Source organism: Vipera ursinii, assembly GCF_947247035.1.
Source record: "Vipera ursinii genome assembly, chromosome: 12".
Taxonomy (NCBI): domain Eukaryota; kingdom Metazoa; phylum Chordata; class Lepidosauria; order Squamata; family Viperidae; genus Vipera; species Vipera ursinii.
In genome coordinates this window covers 13548153-13569089 of record NC_139525.1, presented here as the reverse complement: position 1 = coordinate 13569089, position 20937 = coordinate 13548153, and the positions used below count along the sequence as shown (strand labels likewise).

General features: G+C 45.1%; 1 protein-coding gene across 1 annotated transcript in view; it reads left to right on the top strand.

The window, feature by feature from the left end:
- COL4A6 (collagen type IV alpha 6 chain) overlaps positions 1–20882 on the top strand; it is a 76938-nt gene extending 56056 nt beyond the window's left edge. The window contains exons 27-42 of the mRNA XM_083372301.1: positions 240–365; positions 960–1141; positions 2309–2372; positions 3203–3277; positions 4321–4428; positions 4973–5080; positions 5804–5875; positions 6498–6623; positions 8338–8454; positions 8638–8799; positions 9523–9621; positions 10799–10945; positions 12081–12197; positions 12891–13082; positions 14019–14305; positions 16035–20882. Coding sequence (XP_083228427.1) covers positions 240–365; positions 960–1141; positions 2309–2372; positions 3203–3277; positions 4321–4428; positions 4973–5080; positions 5804–5875; positions 6498–6623; positions 8338–8454; positions 8638–8799; positions 9523–9621; positions 10799–10945; positions 12081–12197; positions 12891–13082; positions 14019–14305; positions 16035–16289 — 2237 coding nt within the window. The 3' untranslated portion in view covers positions 16290–20882. The remainder of the gene's footprint in view (positions 1–239; positions 366–959; positions 1142–2308; positions 2373–3202; positions 3278–4320; positions 4429–4972; positions 5081–5803; positions 5876–6497; positions 6624–8337; positions 8455–8637; positions 8800–9522; positions 9622–10798; positions 10946–12080; positions 12198–12890; positions 13083–14018; positions 14306–16034) is intronic.
- Positions 20883–20937: the final 55 nt, after the last annotated feature.

Below are 20937 nucleotides of genomic sequence, written 5' to 3'. Positions count from 1 at the left end.
GCTGTCTCCGTCGTCCTTTTAGTAGTTCTTTTGAACCGGACTCCTGATAGTAACTTCCTTGGTTGAGAGTCCAGTCTTCTTCTGTTCCATATATTGTAATATGTAAAGTGCTTTTGAGGTTCTATAAATTAAGACAATTTAGACTCCAGATCTAAACACTTCTAAATACTCTGGTGCTCTCTGCATCAGTAGAGGCAGAATAAGCATCTGGCGGTGTTCCTCTTTCTTCTTTTGTGCAGGGGACAGAGGTGTTCATGGTCCTCCTGGCCCTCCCGGTTTCATACCCCCAGAGTTGGCCCTCAAATTCAAAGGGAATAAAGGAGATCCTGGACTGTTTGGACAGAGAGGGTATCCAGGACCAAGAGGTATGTGTTTGGCATTAGATAATAACCTCCATTTTATGTCTGTCCTGAATTACTTGGGCAATGATAAGAGGCGTTCAAGCTCTTTGTCCTCTTGTCCTTGAGATATATTGGAACTACATCTCCTAACCAGTCCAGATCAAAGAAATCTGCTCTTGAGCATTTAATTACAGATAGGTGAGAAGCCCCAAATCTCCATTTGTGGGAGACTTGCTTTCATCTCATGGGTGACAGAGAGGGAGATGCCATTCTTTTAAAACTGTGTCTGCGGAAATCAAGAAGCTGGGCTACATCTTCCATTGATCCACCCCCCCAAGGCAGCATTGAAGCACAATTGGCTGCTTGACTTAGGAGCTAGAAATGAAATATTTTGAGGATGCAGGGACGACCGTCAGAAGAGGACTAGGACCACCCTGCTTTTTCTGTGGACTTTTTGGTTAATTGTTCTGCAAATTAAATCTCTAATTATCATAGAATTGCCTCCTTCAACAGGTACCTCATCTCACGATAGGCTGATGGTAGGCAAGGTGAAACCTAACCAATCTGCATTTTTAAAGAAGCACTAGACACACTATATCACTGTTTACTTTTCTGTAGGGGATAAAGGACCCCCGGGCGTCTGGGGGCAGCCAGGGCTTCCAGGAAGATCCGGATCACCAGCTAGGGAGAAAGGACAGCCAGGAGATCCAGGTTTTCCAGGAACGCTTGGTCCTCCTGGGTTATTGGGACAAAAGGGATTTCCTGGCATCTCAGGCTTTCCTGGAATGCCTGGGGGAAGAGTAAGTATCCTTTCTCTTTTTTTCCTCCTAGTTGGCTGGGAAGCACTTCCACTGTTCTTCCAAATTTAATGGTGGCCACCAGGTTTAGACTTTGGATGTCTTAGTGAGCTCCTAACAACTTCAGGATCCCTTGGGTCCTTCATAAGGTTTTGGTCCATATATTCTTCACCAGTTAGAAGTGCACTAGCTGTGTAACTTCTAAAGGACCCTTCTAAGGGGTCTGCTTTGGGATTACGGCAGAAGACGTGAGGATAAAGTCAGGAAACAGCCTCTCTGCATTTCCCTGGGACTCCCGTACCACACAACCAACAACTGGGAGAGGAATCTAGGCAAAATTCCTTGAGGCTGTTGATCTTGCTGTTGGATTGAGTAGCACTATATAGATTGCCAGACGTTTCTTCAAATGGAAATCAAAAATTGGAGTTGGCAGTGACCCTGCAGTCTTTCTTTTCCAGTCTCTAGAATCCCTACCAGATACAGTCCCCCCCCGCCCCAATGTTGTATATAATATAGGTAGCCCTCGTTTTACAACAGTTCATTTAGTAACTGTTCAAAGTTACAAAGCCATTGAAAAATGTGACTTATGATCCCTTTTCACACTTACGAGCATTGCAGCATCTCCATTGTCAGGTGATCAGAATTCAGACGCTTGGCAACTGACTCCTATTTATGATGGTCGCAGTGTCCCAGGATCTTGTGATCCCCTTTTGTGATCTTCTGACAAGCAAAATCAATGGGGATTCACTTAATGCTTGTGTTACTAACTTAACCACTGCAGCGATTCTCTTAACAACGCTGGCAAGGAAGGTCATAAAGTTCACTCAACAAATGTTTCACTTAGCAACAGAAATGTTGGCCTCCACTGTGGTCGGACGTCAAGGATTACCTGGTACTAAAAACATTTCTGGGCGACCTTGCGAGTTTTCTAAGTTTGTACATTTCAGGTCAGCTACCACGACTCTTAAAAAAAAGTGACACGACGGTTTTTCACCCTTGTGACCGTTGCAGCATCCCCAAGGTCCCTGTTAGTGGTTTCAGATGGCTGGTGGTCACAATAAGAGTAACAAGAAAGGAGCTTCCTCTCTGGATACTAAGAGGCCAATCACACCACCATGAAAGCTGATTTCAGTGTTAATGTTGATTGCTACGTGACACTTCCTTCCATAGGGCACTGAAGGTATTCCAGGCTCATCGGGCCCCCCAGGAATGATCGGATTACGTGGTCCAAAAGGTAAGTCATCGATATAGCCTTAGACCAGTGATGGTGAACCTTTTAGAGACCAAGTGCCCAAACTGCAACCCAAAACCCACTTATGTATCATCGGGTGCTGGGTGGGCGTGGCCCATTGGGTGGGCGTGGCTGCGGTGGTAACGGCAGACTGGGTGGGAGTAAAAAATTCAATCAATCAATTCCAACTTTGCAAGATCTTTTTTTTTCCCTGCGAGAAGTTGAAATTGATCGATTGAACCTTTTTTTCTTTTTGCACACGGCGGTGGAGGCCTAAAGTGAAAAGGTTTTATAAAACCCAGCTGAAGGCCTAGGACTGGGGCGACGGTGCGTGTGTCTGCAGAGAGGGCTCTGCGTGCCAACTGTGGCACGCGTGCCATAGGTTCGCCACCATGGCCTTAGACTTTTTGCCGAGGAAAGGAAAAAAAACTGCACTGATGATTTATAGAGAAGATAATTAGAAAAAGTAGATTAGGGAAAGAAGGAAGGACAGTTTGATGCAACCTTACAGACAGAAGCAAAATAGAAACGTACTTGTAACAGCTGTTAAGAAAATCGGAAGCCTTGTCTTTTTTATTCTTTCTTTCTTTTTATTCTTCCTTTTCTATAGTTCTTTTCCACTTCTCCATTACTTTTTCTCCATTTACCTAAAATTAAAATTTGTATGGATTCTGCTCTTTGGGGTGGGGGGAGGAAACTTCCTTAAAAAAAACATGTGGAAGAGAAAATGGTGCCCTTCAGTTTTCCCAGAAAAGTCTGGGAGTGGGAAGGGGTTGTGGTGAGTTGTCAGAATTGCTGAGATTAAAAAGCAGATGATTGTCTTTCTTTTTCAGGTGACCGAGGGGAAACCCGAGGATTCCCAGGGGGTGTGGGACCTAAGGGCCAACGAGGGGACCGAGGGCTTCCAGGTAAATAAGAAATGAATAGCCTACAACAGTGATAGCAAACCTTTTAGAGACCGAGTGCCCCAAAACCACCCCACCCCTGCTCCATCCCCTCCCCTGCCCGCCCGCAGGGCCACCCACCACTTCCACAGCCCGCCGCAGAGTGCCCAGGCGGCCCTGCAGCGCCATGTTGGCCATGCTCTTCATCCATGCCCCAATGCATCTTCTCCACGTGATGAGGTGCGAGGGTGGAGTCTTGTCCCTGCTGCCCAGCTGCCATGTGCTTGGCTGCACTGCTCCTTGCGGGCCACGCCCAGGGGCAACTCTCCTCGGGGGGGGGCTACTTGTAAGGAGGGGGCTGCAGGGGAAGACGGGGCTGGGGCGACAGTGTACATGCTCACAGAGAGGGCTCTGAGTGCCAGAGGTGCCTCTGCCACGCGTGCCAGAGGTTCGCCACCACTGTACTATACATTAACTGAAAGTCCACCTGTAGGAGAAGAGCACACAGAGCTGGGGGGAGGAGTTAAGCATATCATCAGTTTAGAATCATTATATTTCTACAAATGGTTCATCCCCACCTGAATTCCGGTGACCCTTATCTGCCACCAACGTAGTACTGAACTTTAGCTGATTAGATTCTTGTGCGTAGGCACATGAGCAATAAACCTTCTGGACTGCAATTTAATGTATGGTCTTGATCCTTTGAGCCTGACACCACCTTTCCTAAGGGATCGGTGTTAACTTTCTTACGATCCCTAGAAATGAGGTCCTTGTCAAAAGCGAAATCCCTGTGAAGGCCCAGTATGGTTGAGTGACTGTTGACATGCTTTACGAAATAGACATTTATCACCTCATTTCCTGCTAAAAAGAGAGTAAATTCCTACTCATGATTCTGGAGTTTTTCTATCCCATGGAAATACTGAGTTCATTCATTTTAGAGGTGTGAATAATGGAGGCGTGGGGATGGGGGTGGGAAATCAGACAGGGGTACAAATTTTCGACTCCTTCAAGAATTCCCTAGCTTGGGGAAAATGGCAATTTAATGGCTCGCCTTACGGTTTTTGAAGGTATTACAGGTGTCCAAGGAACAAAAGGTGACCCAGGATACGCAGGAGATCCTGGACTAAAAGGACAGAAAGGTTCACCAGGTAACCCTGGACAAGAAGGACCAAGAGGTAACCATAGCCATTTGTTTTTCATATTTGGGGCAAAGAAATGTCATTTGCAAGGTGGATCTTCTGATGCAGAGGGGTTAGCAGCTTTTTTTTGCATCCAGAGCTCTCACAAGGATTTCTGCGTAAATTCTCATGCAAGGTGATCCAAATCTCATCCAATTTTGGCAAAGCTTTTTGCCAAAAAAATATTTATGGATGTACCCGTGTAGTCACCAGGAGTTGACCTTAACTCAAGGGAGACTTATCCAATCTGGCTGAATCTGAGGTGGCTGAGATTTGGTCAGCGTCTAGATGAGAAAACTGGAAACCTTCCTATGTTGGTTCATAACTCATAAAGCTGTAAACTTAAGCAGGTGCTAAATACTTAATATTTTGGCCCTGTGTTTCCCTTCCTTAATTCTACATTTGTGTCCTTGGAACTCCCTTTTATTAGGGTTCAATTAAGTAAGACTCACGGCTTTTGAAGGTTTATAACATTACGTAGCTATAGATTCTGCAACTTTAGGAGCTCCAATGTAATAAACTCTTTGTTTTCCCCCTTTAGGCTTTCCTGGATCTGGGGCTGCGAGAGGCCAGCCAGGTTTTCCAGGTCATCCTGGGCAACGCGGAGCTCCAGGATCTCCTGGATCTCCTGGCATTGCAGGACCAAAAGGTTTGTGCTGCATTTTGGGGTTGTCCTTGAAAACTTTACTTTAGAGAGATGTACGAATGATGGGTTGGAAAACCAAACCAAATCTTGCAAAGACTCTTGGCCTCACACCGAAAGATCAGTGGATCATCCTACTGGAGAAGATTGATGAATTCAACTTTTCCTTCATTTATTAACAGCAGCTAGGTCAGGGAGAAATCCACAACTGATGACTGCTAGGCGTCCTTGGTTCACCAATCCCAGCAGGCCATTCCTGCTTCGGGATGGATGAACTGGATTCACACGTGATGAGGATATAGAACAGGATGTCTGATGAAGTTGCTTGGATGAGCAAAGAAATGTCTCAGATTAACAAAGTTTGGTCCAGTTGCCACGATTCAACCTTTAGACACTGTTGGACTGGATGACTGAGTTCTTCGCTGACATACAGGATAGGGTCTTTTTTAATGATGAACTCTACTGTAAAGGATTCTACTTCCAAGATCTTTGTTTCACTTTCTGGCTTTGACAAGCCGTCGTCCAGAATTTCTCAACTTCTTTGGAAAACTTCTCGCGTGACCTTGACATTACTTACTATTCTATTATGTTATTGAGTTGATTCTTGTCTTCAAAGTTACCTTTTAAAGCTTCCTTGCAGGTCGCTTGGCCAAACATCTACCGTATTCTTGTAGTAGGTAAAAACAATAAATACGCAGCAGCATCAAACCTTCTAAAATGTATCTACAGGATACCCAGGATTTCCAGGACTGACTGGCCTAAATGGTCTACCCGGCACTAAGGGCTCACCTGGAAAACAAGGTAAATCGAGACATCCTTGAAGGCCAAAAATGCAGTCATTTCATCCTCTAAATGCTTCCATTTTGTCCAACCTCTGATGCAAAGGTGTGATTCCAATAGAAAAGAATCTCTGTAGCTCAGGGTTGGAGTTCTGGGTGCTTTCCGAGCTTGGTTGTTGGCTTGTAGACATTTCATTACCCAGCTAGGTAACCACATCAGTGCAAGCCAATTAATCAAGCTGAGTGACAGGCGCCGATGATGTAATCCGTTAGGTAACAAAACATCTGCAAGCAAATAATCAAATTTGGAGAGCACCAAGGATTCCACAAATAATGTGAACCGAGACTGTTGGGTGATGATGTCATCAGCCACGTTCTGGCATTTGGCTGCTCCCTGCCGAAGCATGTAAACTCCTTGGGCTCTTCAAATCCTTTTCCTGCAGATTCCCAAAGGCCATTATTTTGCTTTCCTCCCATTTTGCTATCAAATCCTGAGGTACCATAGCTACCGAAACAGGGATATGCTTTTCCAACTTCATGGCAATTTGGTTCCCTGGGGTTTATTTCAGCCATCAAGTATTACCAATTGCTAGTAAACAAGGGCTGGGTCAAACTGCTGTTCATGGTTTTTCTCATTTTATTAGGCCCGAGTGAAAAGGGACTCCCTGGGCCGGCAGGAATTCCGGGTATCAAAGGTCAACGAGGTGAACCCGGTTTCCACTTTGGAGCTCCTGGTCTTCGTGGCCCAAAAGGACCTGCAGGAGAAATAGGTAAATAATAGAAGTTGCAAGAGAGAGAATGCTGTAGTTGAACAGCATCAAGAGCTGTAACAGCATTCAAATTATTATGAATGATGTCAAGACTTATTAAGATTGAGAAGACCCTGGTTCATATCTTACCTCCGTCTGAACTTGTCATGAAGATATCCAAAGGGACTCCTTTATTTTCCACTGCAAAATAAGCCCCACATAACTTGTAGGACTTTTATAAGGAATACTCTCCCCTCAAGTATGATAAATCCAAGCATTTAACATTCAATTACTCAAGATTTAATTCTAACAGGTTATTTTCTAAGGTTGTTATACCCAAAATGAAAAGTTGGGTTCTCCTTTCCCCTCATCAATTAAACTTTTTAAATAAAAAAAAAGATTTTTTAAATTTACTGAGAATGCAGGAAAATATCTTCCTTTGAGGGCTCGGATAAATTCGGTCGCAGAATTAATCTTGTCAAAAACGGTCAAGCTTGATGCCCAGTCAAAACGTCCATGTTGATGTCTTGGCAATCAGTACAAATGTGATCTTCCATGGCTGCCTTCTGGTGTTTTTTTCCCCCCTCCTATTTTTGGCCTAGCCCAGGGGTAGGCGACCCTGGCTCTTTTATGACTCGTGGACTTCAACTCCCAGAATTCCTGAGCCAGCCATGCTCAGCTCAGGAATTCTAGGAGTTGAAGTCCACGAGTCATAAAAGAGCCAAGGTTGCCTACCCCTGGCCTAGGCCTAGGCCGCTTTATGACTCGTGGACTTCAACTCCCAGAATTCCTGAGCCAGCCATGCTGAAGGGAAAGGGAGAGGTTTCCAAGCTGAGCCACGCTGGCTCAGGAATTCTGGGAGTTGAAGTCCACGAGTCATCAAAGAGCCAAGGTTGCCTACCCCTGGCCTAGCCTATAGCTCTGGATTTAACTTGTTAGTCCCCCACTTAAAATACCAACCTACTCCAACTCTACTTAAGGGACAATTGTTGGGACAGTATATTTGGGTGAGCGTTGAAGCCCTAGCTGGCTTTTGATGGAAAAGGAAGGTCCCAAGCTGTACTAAGGAGCATGCAAGATCTTTGCTGAGTTCCATCTAGCCATCTTTTCTTCTGCATTCTCCTTTTCCCTGTGCCACATTTTCCTCCCAAACCTTGAACATTTGTAGCTCCTCTGAGTATGCCTAGTTCGTATTATTTGCTTGCCTTCTTTTTTTTTTTTTGGAGGTGGGGGGAGAGACAGATTGTCTCAAGGATGCTGATATTTAGCAGAATTCTTTTTCCCTTCTCTTCCCCTCCTCCTCTTCCCCTTCTTCTTCCTTCCTTCTCTTTTTACCACTTCAAGTGTCAAAAGGTCTGGTTCTTTGCGCTTCCGGCAACCTCAGTCGGGTGTCTTTGATGTTGGCATGCCCATCTTCTGGGTCTGCCTCGTGTTTTTGGCCTTTTCGCCTTAGCAGAATTAGAAGCTTCAAATCCAGCATGACCATCACCTTATTACATCCTTAAGTTTAGTCAATTAATCTACATTCTCTCCTCCAAGCTTTTTTCCCAAGCAATACAGAGTCTGGGAATGTTTGTTTATGTCAGGGATCTGCAACCTTGACAACTTTTGAGACTTGTGAACTTCAGGTTCCAGAATTCCTCAGCCAGCATAGCTGGCTGAGGAATTCTGGGAGCTGAAGTCCACAAGTCTTAAAGTTCTCAAGGTTGCAGACCCCTGGTTTGTGTCCTTGTAGGTCTTCCTGGGAGCCCAGGTCTCACTGGTGCGCGAGGCCCCCCCGGCATCTCTATGCCTTCAGACGTTCCTGGAAAGCCTGGTGATGCTGGACGTCCTGGAGAAGATGGGCTGCCAGGTACGGAAGCAGAGAGCTTTGGGATGGGTTTTTACAGGAAGACCTCACATCTTCCTAGGCAACTCATGGACACAATTTCAGGATTTGGAGCTGCTGGAATGAGATGAGGGTGACTTGTATAGCAGAGCTTCCAGTAGACCAAGGACTAACTGGCAACATCTCCTTGGCTTCTTCTTTGCCCAGGCTTCCAAGGACCTTCTGGGCCACCAGGACCACCGGGCCCAGCCTTCAATCAAGGTGATCGAGGTAATCCAGGCCCCACTGGTCCTCCTGGCTTCTCGGGCCTCAAAGGCAATGAAGGCATCCCTGGACTTAGTGGATCCCCTGGAGCCTCAGGTTTCAAAGGTGAGGAGATGTGGCAGAATGTAGTCTGGATTCCCAGGAGGGAGGGGCTGCAAGAGACAATGAAGTGTAGATAGTTTGTGTGGGAGAAAGAGGGTGAAGACGGCTCCTCCCTCGGTGTCTTCAGTATACGTTTAATGGTGTAAGTAGTTTGCTTTAGTTTGCCAAGGCTTTATCTATAGGCAAGAAACAATAAAGGACATCACTGAGAAGACGTTCAGTGTATCTTTCTTGGTTTTTGGAGTCTGAGGGGTATTATGAAGGTTCAATCCTACGTAGCAGCAGATGTTTCTCAGGGGGCAAAGAGAAAATATTTGCTGCAAACTCTGTGTGGCATCAAGAAGGGCCTCCAGCCAGTAAACGCTCAGCTCCATTCAGTCGCTCTGACTCTACCCTGAATTAAGGGGTTACAAGAGTAGTAAAAAGGGAATTTATCCTGAAAGGCCTCCAAATTGGGATCCATACTGAGGTTTTGAGGCGGGGCGCAAGCCCCCTTTTTTGTCATACAGCCTGGCAAGGTGGATATCTGCTAAGCTTGTAAGCTGCCCTGAGTCTTCGGAAAAGGGCGGGATATAAATGGAATTAAAATAAAAAAAATAAAAAATATCGAAGCAACTTCAGCGTTTGTCAAAGTGTTCGAAACCAGGAGAAGCTGCTCTGTCCAATGAATTTTCAGTCCTGCCTAATTTAGAAGCCAACCACCGATCTTTCTCTTTTCTCTCTCAGGATTCAGAGGGGACCCAGGTTTCATGGGAATGCCCGGGAAAGATGGACCAGTGGGTGATCTGGGTTCCCAGGGGCCCAAAGGCAAAGCAGGCCGTCCAGGTAAGTCTTGGAAAATGCACGTAATTCCAGATCAAACCATACAGGTAGTCCTCAATTTATGACTGATCACATAGCAATCATTTGAAGTTAGGGCTAATCTCCCCAGTTCCAAAATCCCGGTGGCCTCATTCCCTGCAGTCACATGACCACATTTTAGGCTCTCGGCAGCCAGCACACGTTTACAGACGTTTGCGCCATCCCACAGTCACACGACTCGTGTTTTACAACTTTTGTTTTTCAAAAACCATCCTTTACTTCTGATTTTCAGCAAAACCAACCCATAGCAAACATTTGGCTTGCTTTACAGTCTCCACGTTCACTTAACAACTGCTGCAAAAATAAAGTCGTAAAATCGAGTTGAGCGTTTGGGTGCCCTGCTTTGCAACTGTCATGATTTACAACTGTAATGGCTCCATTACGGTTGTACGTTGAGGATTACTGTATCAGCATCAAACCGATGACTGGCTATGTACCATTTATGAGAGGTTATGAGGAAGCTGGCAAGGAGTGGAAGGAAGAACAGATATTCAGCAATTGAAAGTCCATATCTCATAACAGCAGCTCAAACCAGGCAAGGTTGAGCACTCAGGATCTCTTGCTGAAAACTCCATACTGTAGTTCTCGCTTCCCTAATTTTAGCCCAACTCTATCGGGCTTAACATCATCCTAGAATCTAGGATGAATCCCAAATTCAAGTTTGCTTTAAAGTTGACGTCATGGCGGAGATGTTTACCAATGTTCAGAATTTATGGAACCTGGCTTGCTATATCAGTTCAGGAGAACGTGGTGGTCCAAAAGTGGTCAATGCTTCCCTGGGTGCTACATTTGAGGTTCCAGACAGATAGATATGCCATTTTATAGGACATTCCTCTTTTTTGTCAGGCATCCTTGGGGTATTTTGGAGTCTTTTTTTTTAACCATGATCTTTTTTTTTTTTTTGAAAAGTTGAAGATGTTGCGGGATTCTCTAGGTTGAGACATCTTTAGTTGCAGATTGAAGACAAGAAGAATGATTGGGAGGGAGGAATGTTCTACGCTTGAGCAATTCAGTTGCATGATTGTTGCGCATTGTCCGCTCTAATAATGACAGAAAAGTATGACCTTGGATTTTATAACCAGATTGGTAGGATATCCCAGGAATGTCATTTTTCAAGTCATGCTTCCTCTGTGTTATATAGGTTTTCCTGGGCTGCAAGGAGCTCCAGGCTTAACCCAAATCCCAGAAGATATCAGAGCTCCTCCTGGCTTAATGGGGTTGCCTGGAAATGATGGCAACCCTGGTTTAAATGGAGACCCTGGCTTCCAGGGGCAAACTGGATCACAAGGTAAAATAAGTAACTGTCATAGTTCCGATGAATGAGACAAATCAAACAGATTGCAGGCATATTATTTATCTAAGAAGTCTTAGTAATGAAATGAAACCGGCACTCATGGAGGGGTGCCAGAATCTGAAATCTCCTCCCCCCCAAACCCATCGTAACACACACACAATCCCCGCCCTTATCTACACGTCATAAATCACATTATCCAATTAGTTTTACACATGAGGTTTCACTTCCCATTCTGTACACGGGCTTTTTGCAATCTTCTCACAACTTCCAGGTGATTCCTCCCTCTCAAATGAAGCAATTAAAATAACAGGCTGTCTCTTATATTGTCAGTGCAAAAACATGTCAATGTTTGCACACTGACAGTTACATTATCCAGAGAAATGGGCATAGTACGCAAAGCTAAGAAAGTTACATTGTCCATGTGTAAAGCTGGGTCTCTGGAGAAGGTGCTCTCTAAAGAATCCTTGGAGGATCCCTCTTCCCGTGGTTACCTACAAAGACCTTCAGGCTTAAAGTAGGATACTTTGAATGCTAGCTTCTAAGAGCAGGGGGTTGGACTAGATGACCTCCAAGGTCCCTTCCAACTTACTTACTTATTATAAACCATAATCAGATCTTAGTTTTTTATTCTGTCTAAAAGCAGAATAAAAGACTAACAGAGTTGGAAGAGGCCCTGGAGGTCTTCTAGTCCAACCCCCTGCTCAAGCAGGAGAACCAATGTACCATTTCAGACAAGTGATTGTCCAATCCTTTCTTAAAATCCTCCAGTGATGGAACATCCACAACTTCCAGAGGCAGACCAATTCACCTATTAATTGTTCTAACTCAGGAAATTTCTCCTTAGTTCTAAGTCGCTTCTCTCCTTGTTCAGTTTCCGTTCGTGGCTTCTTGTCCTGCCTTCAGGTGTTTTGGAGAATAGGTTGACACACACACACACCCCTCTTCTTTGTGGCAGCCCCTGAGATATTGGAAGACTGTTATCATGTCTTTCTCTTCATTAGACTAGACTAATTCCAAGCAAATATAAACCGCTCTTGTTCTTAAGGCTATCTGTCTCTTGTGACTTCTGAATGGAATGGGTTATCAGAAATGAATGGGACAATCTTTTTATATATATATTAATGACCAGGTCCAAAAGGAAAGGCGGGCATACCTGGCCAGGTGGGAATCAATGGCTTACCAGGTCCTCCTGGGATGGTAGGAGACCCAGGTTCTCCAGGAAATCCGGGGCTACCAGGATTTGAAGGTAAGCTTACATGTGTTAGCTCCTTCCGACTTGGAGCGCTATAAAAAACTGTAAGATAACAATGACTGATACGATGTATGGAACGCTGCTGATGTGTATATGCCACAAAGGTTAATCTTCATAGAATAGGAGTCCTCAACCGTGGCAACTTTTAAGACTTGTGGACTTCAACTCCCAGAATTCCTCAGCCAGGAGTTGAAGTCCACAAGTCTTAAAAGTTGCCACGGTTGAGGACCCCTGTCATACAGGATCCCTTTTCATCTTCATTGGATTCCGTGCAAGTGTTTCCCAGAGGTTTCGATCAGTCACAGGATGTCTGGCATCATCCCAAAAGACATTAATAATCTTAAGATCTCCCTTAAGTGTTTGGCGCCAAGTTTTCCAAAGACCGGTCTCGTCTGCCAGCAGGATAAAGAAGGCCTCAGTTGAAGTCCGCAAGTCGTCAAAGGGCCAAGTTTGAAGACCCCTGCACAAAAGGGTGCCTTAGGTGATCTGTTTATATGCAGCTGGAGAAAATCCAGTTCTAGAAGAAGTAACGGAAACGACGGTTTGAACAAGTCGAACGCCAATTTGATTGGCAGCCTTCAGCTGAGACTGATCTGTCCAGGGCAAGTTGGGGATGAACCTTCTCCAGATCTTGCTGGGCAGATGCCAGTCATGGGCCGCACGGAAAGCTTCTCTTTCCCTTCACAGGACGTCCTGGGAATCCAGGTCTGGCTGGGCTCCCCGGGATGCCAGGACGTAGCGTTGGAGTTGGCTACACCTTGGTGAAACATAGCCAGTCGGACCAGATTCCGCCCTGTCCGGTGGGCATGAACAAACTCTGGGAAGGTTACAGTTTGCTCTACGTGAAAGGCCAGGACAAGTCCCACAATCAAGATCTGGGTAAGTAACATGTCCGGACTGGGGGGGGGGGGGAAGAAGAGGACAGGAAAGAATCTCTCCGTTCATTAAAGAGAATTTATATCGGGAAGGGAAGGGGAAGGAAGAGGAGGGGAGGAGGAGGGAAATGGAAGGGCAGGGAAGAGGAAAGGAAAGAGGGAAGGGAAGGGGAGGGGAGGAGAGGAAAGGAAAGGAAGGAAAGGAAAGGAAAGGAAAGGAAAGGAAAGGAAAGGAAAGGAAAGGAAAGGAAAGGAAAGGAAAGGAAAGGAAAGGAAAGGAAAGGAAAGGAAAGGAAAGGAAAGGAAAGGAAAGGAAGGGAAGGGAAGGAAAAGGGAAGGAAAGGAAAGGAGAGGAAAGGAAAGGAAAGGAAAGGAAAGGAAAGGAAAGGAAAGGAAAGGAAAGGAAAGGAAAGGAAAGGAAGGGAAGGGAAGGGAAGGAAAAGGGAAGGAAAGGAAAGGAGAGGAAAGGAGAGGAGAGGAGAGGAAAGGAAAGAGAAATGGGGAAAGGAAAGGAAAGGAAAGGAGAGAGGATGAAGGGGAAAGGAAGAGAAAAGGGAAGGGAAGGGAAGGAAATCCAATTAATATGTTATTTATAGCCCAGAATTTCTTTGTCTCTATGGCCCAATACAGTCTAGCTCAGGGGTGTCCAACTGCCAGCCTGAGGGCCGCTGCCCCAAGGTCACCATTTATAACCTTCCCAGCCGGCTTCTGACAGACAAAATCAATGGGGGAAGCCAGATTCTTTTAACGACCACGTTTCAACAACTATAGCGATTCGCTTAATAACTGTGATAAAAGCGGTCATACAATGGGGCAAAACTCACTTAACAACTCTCTTCCTTAGCTCTCTGTACTCCTGCAGCCACAGCTGCAGAAATGAGAGTCCCTTTTAATGCTCCATTCCATGCTTTGCGTCTCCATTCTTCTTAACCCCTCAAAGGTTTTGCTGGCTCCTGCCTGCCTCGCTTCAGCACGATGCCTTTTATTTATTGCAACATCGACGAAGTGTGCTACTACGCCAGCCGCAATGACAAATCATATTGGCTTTCCACTACGGCTCCGATACCCATGATGCCCGTCAGCAGCTACCAAATCGCCCAGTACATCAGTCGCTGCTCAGTGTGTGAAGCACCATCCCAAGCTGTGGCTGTCCACAGCCAGGACATCACCATCCCACAATGCCCCGAAGGCTGGCGCAGTCTCTGGATTGGGTACTCCTTCCTCATGGTAAGAGATCCCCAGAGGGACTGCCACGTGTGGGAACGCATGTCCTTTCGGCGCATATACACAGAGCACCTATCCATGCTCATGTTAGGATAGAATAGAATCTTTATCTTTATTATATTTGTATACCGCCCTTCTCCCGAAGGACTCAGGGCGGTGAACGGGGCACATAAAAATACAAAATACAAAAATTAAAAAAGAATTAAATAAGAGCCCGAGCTAAAAACAGTAGAGTAATAAAAATCCCCAATAAAAACCCCAGCACATCCCCCATCAGGCCAGGCCGGCTTGCTCAAATAGGTAGGTCTTCAGGCCGCGTTGGAAGGAGCAAAGGTCAGGTGCCATCCGTAGCTCAACCGGCAGCTGATTCCATAAAGCCGGGGCGCCCACAGAGAAGGCCCTCCCCCTGGGGGCCACCATCCGACATTCTCTGACCGGTGGCATCCTGAGGAGGCCCTCTCTGTGGGAATGCAGAATAACAGAGTTGGAAGGCACATTGGAGGTCTTCTAATCCGGGGGTCCCCAATCCCCGGTCTGTGGACTGGTAGCGGGCTGCGACATGCCAGCAACCGCTCTGCACAAACAAAGCCCCGTCCATGGGATGCAGGCAGCACACAAAACCACGCACTCTCCGGTCCACGGAAAAACCTATCTCCACCGAACTGGTCCCTGGTGCCCAAAAGGTTGGGGACCTCTGTTCTAGTCCAACCCCCTGCTCAGGCAGGAAACCCTATACCATTTCAGACAAGTGGTTGTCCAATCTCTTCTTTAAAAACTTCCAGTGTTGGAACATTCCCAACTTCTGGAGGCATGCCATGTGACCTGTCTAGCTGGCTGATCTTCAGGCCACCGGTCATTCTTCCCAGTTGCCACTGAAGGGTTGCCACGTGAGCCCCTTGCTCATCCTATCACCAAAAATGGATGGCAGCTTAGGGTCTATGGAGGGTCTCAATCATCTAGGTCAGGGGTCTTCAAACTTGGCCCTTTTATGACTTGTGGACTTGTGGACTTCAACTCCCAGAATTGCTGGCTGAGGAATTCTGGGAGTTGAAGTCCACAAGTCATAAAAGGGCCAAGTTTGAAGACCCCTGATCTAGGTCATGGTTTTCAAAAGGCAACCGGACTTTCTTGGGTTTTCCCCCCTCCCCCCGGAAAACGTTTCACTTCTCATCCAAGAAGCTTCGTCAGAACACCCCCCCAAAAAAAAGGCTAGTTGCCTTTTGAAAAGCACCTTTGAGATTGCACTTTAGTGGCTTTAATTTTGGGGGCGGGGGGAGGTCATTGTGTTAACAATTTTAAAAAGAGGCTTTGATGTTCATTGGATTCTTTATTTTTTTAAAGCTTTCCTAGCCTGCTTGGCGACACCCAATGAGGCTTTTAATTGCCGAGAAAAACAAACCGCAAATTTAGTATGAATATAGAACGTAAGAATCCTAGGCCTGGAAAGGGACCTTGGAGGTCTCCTATTCCAACTTCCTGCTCAAGGCAGGAGACGGGTCAAATGTTGGCCCAGTCTATTTTTGAAAACCTCCACTGGTTCGAATTGAGCTGTGACTGTCAAACCCGGTTGCCTGCTGTCAGCTGGGGCACCCCTCCTGATTTATCGCCCTTCAGAAACCAGATGTTCGTAGGGCCATGTTGACTCCCGATGTTTGCATTTGGTCTCCTGGAGTGCAGTTGATATGATTCTTCACACCAACCTTCCTCTCTCTCTGCTGGTTCTGTCTTTTAGCACACGGCTGCCGAAGGCGGTGGCCAGTCTCTGGTCTCCCCCGGATCCTGCCTGGAGGACTTCCGTGCCACCCCTTTCATTGAGTGCAATGGTGCCCGAGGAACGTGCCATTACTTTTCCAACAAGTACAGCTTTTGGCTGACCACAGTGGAGGCGAGCCATCAATTTGCTGACTCTCCCGTCTCCGAAACGCTGAAAGCGGGTCAGCTCCAGACACGGGTGGGACGGTGCCAAGTCTGCATGAAAAATTTGTAGCAAAGGCCAGGACACGAGACCTTATTCCTTTTAAGACCAAGAAATTAGCATTTGTGTCCTAGCTGGGCACTTGACATTTTCCTAAATCTCTCCAAGAGCCTTCTTGTCTCCGTCAAAATATGGTGCTATCTTTCCCTCTTCCTGGCTACCTCAGAGTCTTTTTCTACCTTCCCAACTGCCACGATCCCTTGGCATTGATGTACTACACTGATTTTCTCACAAGATACACGGCTCTTGGGCCAAGGTTTCTCCTTAAGGGTACGGATCGTAAGGTCTTCCCACGTTAAGGATTTAAGACATGTCAGGATTTTCACAAATGTTTTTGCCTGCATGCACACACTCCTCTTCTAACCATGTTCCTCATTCATATCCAGCTTAAGTTAACTGCTTACCGTTTGGAAGTGTTTCTGTTCTATGATCAGCGGTTATGATCAGATCTGAAGGTGGTTCAGGTTTGTGAAATAGTTAACTATGTTGATCAAAGCCTGCCAGGTATTAAACAGCAAAGTGACAACACAAATAAAATAAAACTTGTTAGGAGAGGACAGTATTGGGATTTTGTCCTCCGTAACATGAGGAGCAGGCCTTTTAGAAGAAGGATAATGTGCATCTTTTGGCATAGCATCAACTTGAGGAATTTTTAGGGTAATAATGCAGTTTGATTTCACCTGCTTGATTATTCAGCCCAAGAATGTTAAATCTAGCACTGTTGCTACTCTGTTGTAATCTTTTCTTACGAATGTTTCCCTCTCGGCTTATTTGTTAAATGTGCCACAAGTAGCATTCTTTCGCAGCATCCAGTGATGCTACGCACAGAGGCCCCTGAACATGATACATCTTGGCTCAGGTGCCAAAGTATAACTTGAATTTATCCAATGAGACAGCTGCTTCCTTTCTGAGCTGGGGCATCTGAATGCTTTCCGGGCTCATGAATCATAGTTTCATGTTGCATCCAGACCAGTGGTGGGATTCAAATAGGTGAACAACATATTGGTTCTCTGCGTGGATGCCACTTCCGGAAGTCCATTCTGGGCCTGGGCAACAAAAAATTAGCTACCGGTTCTGCCGAAGTGGTGCAAACTGGCTCAACCCCATCACTGATCCAGACTGAGAAACTAGGTAGTAGCAAACCAACTTCAAGTACGGTAATGGTTGTGAATTGTTAATGTGTTCCACTCTGATAACAATCAACCCTTGGCTTGGTCATACCTAGGGCTAATTAACCAACAAAAACTCTTCAGATCTGATGGAGTGAAAAAGGAAAGAGAATGGCAAAGAGGTCCATGCACATAGGCTCACTCAAAGAAGGTAGATGCAGATTTGACCATGGTGGACTAGGAAGCAACTGAACTATTTAGAACGATTTACTAAAGGAAACTACCGGTATGTTAAAAATGTAGAAAAGTCTTGAGAGGCACCTCCTGCCATTCTGAGCTACAATTCTGCTGGTTATGAATACTGACAATAGGAAAGGCTTGGTTTACATCTCCTAAGTTATCCTTGTATTCTAGTCAGGAACGAATGGATTAGTAAATTAGCATGTTTTCTTATTTCTGTCACAGCTTAGCTGATGTTTCTTTGTCCATAACTGCATGGTCAAGTTGTGATCTACTACCTGTGTCTTCGCTCACTTCCTTGAGCAGTGTCCGCCCTGCTTAACCCTTTGACTCCCTTGGTTCCACATTATAATGTCTTTTTTGTCCTTTTTTTATATGCAAGCTGTTTTTACAGCCTCAGCCCATTTGTTTCCACCTGGAGAATGGGTCAATGCAATCATCTTTAAGGCCATCTTCTTAATTCCTTAATAGCATACTGATATTCAGATGTTATAAAAATCTCCTTGGGCTTTATACAGCCATTAAATGTTGATCCATGAATAATCCACTATTACCGATGTTGGCATAGGACTTTCATGTTTATATAACAGACATATTATACTCCATTTGCAATAGGTGTATAAGCTAGAGCCACGGTTACTGATCTTTAATGAAAAGTTTCGAAGATCGTTACTTCAACTGTCTTTGTTCTCTAATTGTACATAAGTTGAGAAAGTCACCTATTGATTATTCAGTTGCATGTTATGGATTTCATTTCCACAATATTTCTCACCTTTTTTTTTTCGAGGTAGCCTTGGAATTGCTGGTGCTTGAAATAATATAGTATTAAATAGGTTACTTTTATGTAAATGTAACACTGAGTAGAAGTTGGATGAACCGACTCATCTGCCAATATTATGGTTTTCTTGATTTTATTTTTGCTACTCTTGCATTTTGTAATGCACTGCTGAAAGTATCTTCAAAGCACTGATTATATTTTGACTTTTTCCCCCTAAAAAGTAGTAAAACATCATGTCCATTTTGTGAGTTATATTCCATTCCCTCCTTACAATAATAAGCTTGATAACTCTCTCCAGACATGTTACTCAACTTGTGTTGTCAAGTGAATTTATACTAAGTTTAGGGGACCGAAATAGAATTGTGGAGTTGGAAAGGACACCCAAAGATCATGTAGTCCAACCTTCGACGACCAAAAACACGAATTAAACCATCAGCAAGGGTTTTGTTTGCATCCTCTTAAAAACCTCTAGGACTTGCCAAAAGAGAGAGCAATTTCACCCAGAAGATATTTGGAACTAAATAGATTTTGAATGGAATTTTAGAATACTTAAAAAAGAAATTGGGCTTAAGAGTGGAGCCTCAGTATTACATAATGACTGTATCAATCAAGCCAATACAAAAGGGGGGGGATATCAGCAGATGCCATTGCTGTTTTTTTGTGTGTGCTCATATTCAGATTTTATTTTGCTCCCATTTAAACCTCTCTCTCTCTTGGGTTGCGTCAAATGGGGAAGAAAAAAATATCATAACTATACTGTAGTTTTTTTAAACCCCACTCCCTCTTTTTAGAGTATCTTTAAAGTATCTTTAAAAGCTGATGAATAATGCTTTACTAATGCTATCTTCTCCCACAATTATATTAATTCCTCCCACATATACAGGTGATATTGACCATTTTTTAAAACAGGAGTCTTCAGCCAGCGTGCCTGGCTGAGGAATTCTGGGAGTTGAAGTCCACAACTCATAAAAGGGCTAAGTTTGAATACCCCTGTTTTAAAGAAACAAGTATGTTAAGATACCCCATACTGCAAAAAAAAATTGTGCAAACCTTGGCAGGTTCCATATTCTGAAAGTAGTCAACTTATGACCATACTTGTTTCTGGACCTTCTGCAGTCGTTAACTCACGCCCAATTTTACTACCATTTTTTTGCAATCCAGCTTCCGCCATTCATTTTGAAACTGCTTGGATAGTGATCTCGGTGCTCATGTGACCCCAGGACACCACAACCTTTGCTAATACGTGCTGGTTGCCAAGCACCTGTATTGCAACCGTCTGACCGCAGTTAACACTGCAGTGTCGTAAGTATGAGGGCTGGTAGCAAGTCACTTTTTTCAGCACCACTGTTAACTTCGAACAGTGACCAGCTAAACAAACGGCCGCAAGGGATGATGCAGTTGTGCAAAAATGCTGCAGAGATTTGCAGGTGTAGCAGGTCAAATACCCCTGTGCCGCAGTAAGGCTGAAGAATACAAGCAGTTCTCAACTTACAGCCACAATTGGGACCAGAATTTTCTTTGCTAAGGCGGCTGTTGTAAGGCGTGCCTGATTTTATGACCGTTTTTTAGGCCACCGTTAAGCAAATCACTGCAGTTCAGTGAATCACCTGGTTTATTTATTTATTATTTATTATTGGGACTTATATGCCGCCCTATCTCCCGAAGGACTCAGGACGGCTAACAACAATAAAATACAACGATACAAAAGTTTAAAAGAATTAAATTAATAGCCCCAATAGAATAAGTTAAAAATTAAAGTTAAAAAATAAAAAAACATTTTAAAATCCCTGTCAGTCCAGGTCAGCCTGATGGAAAAGAAGTGTTTTGAGGCCGCGGCGAAAGGACCGGAGATCCGGGGCCATCCGGAGCTCAAGGGGGAGCTGATTCCATAGGACTGGCGCTCCCACAGAGAAGACCCTCCCCCTGGGGGTCGCCAGCCGACATTGTATAGCCGACGGCACCCTGAGGAGGCCCTCTCTGTGTGAGCGTACTGGGCCATGGGAGATCGTTCCCGGCAGTAGACGGTCCTGCAAATGGAATCCAGTTTGCCTACTGACCTATCAGCAGACACCCGGGGAAAGCTGGAGATCCCTTGATCCCGGGATGCTGCAACTGTCATAAATACATGCTGGTTGCCAAGCACCCACATTCTGAGCAGGTGACCGTGGGGAGGGTGCAATGGTTGAAAATGTGAGCGCTGTTGTTAAGTCCCTTTTTTTTCAGAGCTGTTGTAACTTGGAACGACCACTAAACAAATCTACCTGTAAATGCAAATTCCACCAATGAATCATTTAGTTTTGCATCGGACAGGGGCATTCGCTAATACAATATTTTAAATCTGCCTGCGTAGTAATGGTTGTTACGTTACGTTGCTACACGGTGTGGAGCAGAGATTACGCATACATGACCCCATCGGGGTGGTAAACAATCGAAAAACGGAGGCCAACCACTTTTATTTTGATAAGACGTCCTTCTCCGGTTCTTAAAAACGGTCCAACCTCAAACCCCCCCCACCCACTCCCCAAACTGGCAT